General features: G+C 35.1%; 1 protein-coding gene across 1 annotated transcript; it reads right to left on the bottom strand.

Moving 5' to 3' along the window:
* Positions 1-1340: 1340 nt before the first annotated feature.
* On the bottom strand, positions 1341-3011 carry LOC132642251 (MYB-like transcription factor EOBII). Its single transcript, XM_060359503.1, has 3 exons — positions 2790-3011; positions 2257-2386; positions 1341-2158 (listed from the first exon to the last, which is right to left on the bottom strand). The coding sequence occupies exons 1-3, from the start codon at positions 2917-2919 to the stop codon at positions 1708-1710; spliced, it is 711 nt and encodes a 236-aa protein (XP_060215486.1). The 5' UTR covers positions 2920-3011; the 3' UTR covers positions 1341-1707.
* Between the last annotated feature and the right edge of the window lie 1962 nt (positions 3012-4973).

Genomic DNA, 4973 nt, shown 5'->3' on the forward strand with positions numbered 1-4973 from the left:
TTATTTTCATAACACAAGAGTGAATTTATAACAGCCATATAGAGAGAAAAACGTGAGAGAGAAAACAGATTTTCGTCTAGAAATTTTCTGCTATAGCAGTCCGCTTTAAATTACGTTTGCCAATTGGTTAACCGTTGGATCGTGCTGCAATTTGAACTGGGGGTTCACAACATCCGATTCTTCGATTTCAACGGTGGAGATCGGATTTTGTGTTCTGTAGCTCTAGTTTTCGAGTACGAACAATAGCTCATTTTTTGGGGTGATTTCTCTCCTTTCTTCGGTAGTTTTGGTGCTATCTTTTATGTATTATTGCTCCGTGCTTGACTTTGTTGTTGTAGCCATTTGGAGAACATTGTTGTAACTCTTGTTGTTTATAGTGGAGCTTTTGTGGGCCGGAGGTCCCGTGGATGTTTCCTCTTCACCTTGAAGGAGTTTTACCACGTAAATTTGGTGTCTCTTCCATTCGATTTATTTTTGCTTGCTTTGCTATTTTATTGTTGGTATAGCTGCTGCCTGGATTTCCATTTGTGCTAGTGTTTATTGCTTTTCTTGGTTCAAATAGTGTGGGAAGTTCTGACTTGGGTATTTCTTCCGCTGTTACCTCATCGTGCAATTTGGTTATTGTTTGTTTCTTCCCAACATTTCCTTCAAACTAAAAAGAAACGCCACACATTTTTCATGTATCCAAGCTAAATAACAGTCATTATTTGGATTTTTTTTAATTTGTATGATTAGTACCGAAACTTCTTTACTTAACAGAAGAAGAAATTACCAAAAGAGTTATTAATGAAATCGTTCACTTTTTAAGATCATTGGGTGTAATTTGTTATGGATGCATCCAAATGTCTGATGCATCACGATAAAAGGCCATGCATGTTACCAGGTTGCTTCTTCAGCGGCCTAAATTTCGAAGGAGGGCCACCAACCACGGGACAGAGGTCATTGCACTTTTGGCCCCATTTTGTGTTGGTCTATCATTAGCACAAAAGACAATTTCTTAGATGGCAATTATGACAGTACAATTTCCTCAACAGAATCATACTAGTAATAAATACTGGGCTAATTTCGCAACTCAGACTCAACTGCACTAGTTTAGCATGTATACTGCTCTACTTGAATGCCTCAAAAGAGAATTCAGTAAGCGTTATGGATATGATTTGATTGAGATTTGAAGGAGAAAAGTAGTATCTGAAGTTAATTAAGTGAAAACTTAAAAATTTCCTAGCTAAAACCTTTTTTCAAACTTCAAATAGATGTTTCAAGCTTGAAGTTCAAATAACGCGACAACTCAATAAATAAACACTTATTTAGAATTATTTCAAATTTTATTCATTGCCAGACGGCTCCTAAAATTTACATGAAACGTGGATATGATAGGGGTTACAACACAAAGTTTACAAATTGTAAGCTCTTGGTTGGAACCCTCTTTGGTTCCAACTTGCTAGAAGTGGTAGCAATAGCATTAGAAAGGAACACTCAGAAAAGAGGCTGAAAAAGAGTTATTATTGGAAGTATCTACTGATTTGACTATATCAGATTCGCATCTTATAGAGCCGATTAAAGGAGGAAACACTCTCTATTAGAAGTTTATCCATTCACAATATTCAAACTCAGGACTCTGATTAAGCCTAGTCAAGTACTATTCATTCCACCACACTCGTTGCCCGTATTTAGTAAAATTCAACAGAAAGGAGTAGCCAACTGAGTTTATAGGCAAGGTGGAGTTTTATTGTAAGCTGCAGTGCTGAAATTGGCATTGACATCATCCAAGTTCCATAAGCCAATGTCCCACATGATGTCATTAGATGAGGCCTTAGGCATTGGCACATTAGCATATCCATTGATCATAGAATAGAAGAAACCATCTTGGTCTTGTTCATGAGATACGTTTTGGTACATAAAGGCCATGTCTTGTTTTGGTACATAAGTTGGAATTCTTGTCTCATTCTCCTCAAAAATTGACATGACCTTTTTCATGTCGATTTGGCTGTTCAGTTGTTGTTGTTGTTGAAATTGTTGTCTTTTCAAAAGACGGGATTTTATCTTTTCAGAATTATTAGTACTTGATTTCTTCACCTTTGTTTTGAAATGAGTCCTCCAATAGTTTTTGATCTCGTTGTCAGTTCTCCCTGGCAAAGTTTTAGCAATTGTTGACCATCTGTGGTTTATTCTTATCGTGTTAGTATTAGTATTATTCAAAAAGCGTATCTTAAACTTCTAAGAATAATCAAGAACTTTAATACTTCAAATAATCACCTGTTCCCCCATATAGCATGAAGTTCAAGAATGATCCTCTCTTCATGTGGAGTAATCTGGCCCCTCTTAAGGTCTGGCCTCAAGTAATTCACCCATCGCAACCTACAACTTTTTCCATTTCTTTTCAATCCTGTACAAACATTCAGTGAAAAAGTACTTATGATTTGGGGATTTACTATTTATTACAATTTTAATAAATTTCACACATATAGTTAGGTGCAGCGTGAAAAGTACTGGTCCCGATGAATCCAGTGTTGCAACACTACATCTCCTCTAATTTGATGGAGGATATCGTGAAACGACATATTGCATGATTATATAATCAAAGGAAAAAGCTCGCCCCCTAAAATTATTTAAAAACTTAAATAAACGCTGCTAATGCAGCTAATAATAGTGGGTTTTTTTCTTTGAGAAGTTCCTAGGAAGATGAGAAATTTTCTGATAAAGCTACTAGTACAAAGTGAACTCATATGGGTCAAAGTGAAGAGTTGTTAAAGTTGGAAGTGAATAGAAACAATTAATTAATTAATTACCTGCAAGCCTTGCAACAGAACTCCATCTGCCTTCACCATGCAAATTGACATATTCAATGAGCAATTTGTCTTCTTCAGCTGTCCAAGGCCCCTTTCTCCACCCTTCTTCTATAACTCCCCACTTTCCCATTTGTACAAAAATAATTTAAAAGCTTTTGAGAGAGCTTATTAAGGGGACAATCTATCTAAGCTGTTTTGTCCTCAAAATTCAGTGACATAATCAGCAAGTTTTGTTGCTATTTATATAAGATTCATGTTGCTTCATCACATCTCAGTCAATTTTTATGCCCTTTTAGATCATCACTATCCTTTCTCATCAATAAGCTTAAACATGACTCTATTATAGCACTTAGTATAAAATATTATTTGTCCTCATCAACTAAATTGTACTTTTTCCCTAAAATAGTTACGTGTACTTCTTGCAGTATACTATTGAAAAATCAAATAATGCATTGAAATGTTTGTTTTGGAGAACCAAAGAAAGTTATAACATCACACGTATACAATTTGAGACAATAATTTTATTGTATGACTTCACTGCAATAAACCCTTAGTTCGTGATTTCGCAAAATTAACATATAAAATTTGTTTCTTGGTTGTCTATCCAATGTGCGGTATTCATATTGGGATTAGATTATACTCGTATTTGTGTTGGAAGTCTCATATTGGAATAAACAATAGCATACGCAGGATTTTTTTTAAGTACTGTTACCATATAAAAGGGTGAACAACTAATCTATAATGATAAAAGAATTTTTAGGGTTTTAACTTTGCCATATTATTTAAGTGCCACTGTGTCAGTTGCTTAAGGATTTGTAATGATAAAAGAATTTAGATTTTTAGCTTTGCCGTTTTATATAAGTGCCATTGTGAACTGTGGCGCCTAACCACCAGGCCAGCACACAATTTTGTATCAAGCAGTGTCCTTTTAGTGATTTTAGCTTTGTATTTTCGCTTTATTTATTTTTTATATATGTATATTTAATAAAAAAAAATCGACGAAGCAGTGTCATGTGACACCTCTCGGGCCAAGGTAGATCCGCCCCTGGGGTTAAAGCTCTATCTCATATTGGCGTCAAATTAAATTTTGGATTCACGTTGAAAAGTTTCATATTGGGGGTATAGTGCTTCTATTGGTACTCGTATTAATTAGGATCAAACTACATCTGAATTCGTGTCACAAAGTCTCATCTTTTAATCAGACTAAAGCTGGAAGCGATGGATAGTCTTATATTAGCTAGCTAGGGGTAAAACAATTCCACTAGTACTCGTATTGGGATCAGACTGATCTGGATTTGCATTGGAGAGGGTAAAGCACTTCCACTAACTAGTACGTACTCGTATTTGGATAAGAATAAATCTAAATTCGCTTGAGAAAGTCTCATATTAAACATTCCCACTGATACTTGTATTGGGATGGGACTAAATATGAATTCGTGTCAGAAAGTCTCCTATTAAGGGTAAAGCGCTCCCACTGGTATACACTACAATACATTGAAATCAAATTAAATTTGGTTTCACTTCAGACAATTTCATATTGGGCCGGGTAAAGTGCTTTTACTGGTACTCATATTGGGATCAGACTAAGTTGATTCATACCGAAAAATCTCATATTGAGAGTATAACGCTCTAACAAAAGTGACTTCATACGCATTGATAAAACATGAAATCTCGAGTTAAAGATGAAAGAATACTTATCACTCATGACTCCATCACAAACCTCAGTAACATAAAACTTAGAGAGAATACATAAAACCCCCCTGTATTTTGCACTTTTTTTCAATAAGACATATGTACTTTCGAAAGGTCCTATTACCCCCTGTACAACTTATATATGTAATAAATATACACTTTTGACCTGGTTTGGCAAAACGTGTGTGAAAATTGGGCTTCAAAGAAGCCAATCATATTTTGCCACCTGGTTGCTAAACTTAAAAAAAAAAGAACGTTAAGTTTTTAGTGCTGTTTTTTTCCCGCATTTTTGAGTTGTTTTTGGTGCGATTTGTGCTGTTTTTGGTGCTGTTGAAAACTTAATGTTCTTTTTTTTTAAGTTTGGGCAGCCACGTGGCAAAATATGATTGGCTTCTTTGAAGCCCAATTTTTTTTTTTCACGCTCCTACAGAGCGTGCACACACATGTTTTGCCAAACCAAATTAGAAGTGTGTATTTATTATATATATAAGT

Source organism: Lycium barbarum, chromosome 5, assembly GCF_019175385.1.
Source record: "Lycium barbarum isolate Lr01 chromosome 5, ASM1917538v2, whole genome shotgun sequence".
Taxonomy (NCBI): domain Eukaryota; kingdom Viridiplantae; phylum Streptophyta; class Magnoliopsida; order Solanales; family Solanaceae; genus Lycium; species Lycium barbarum.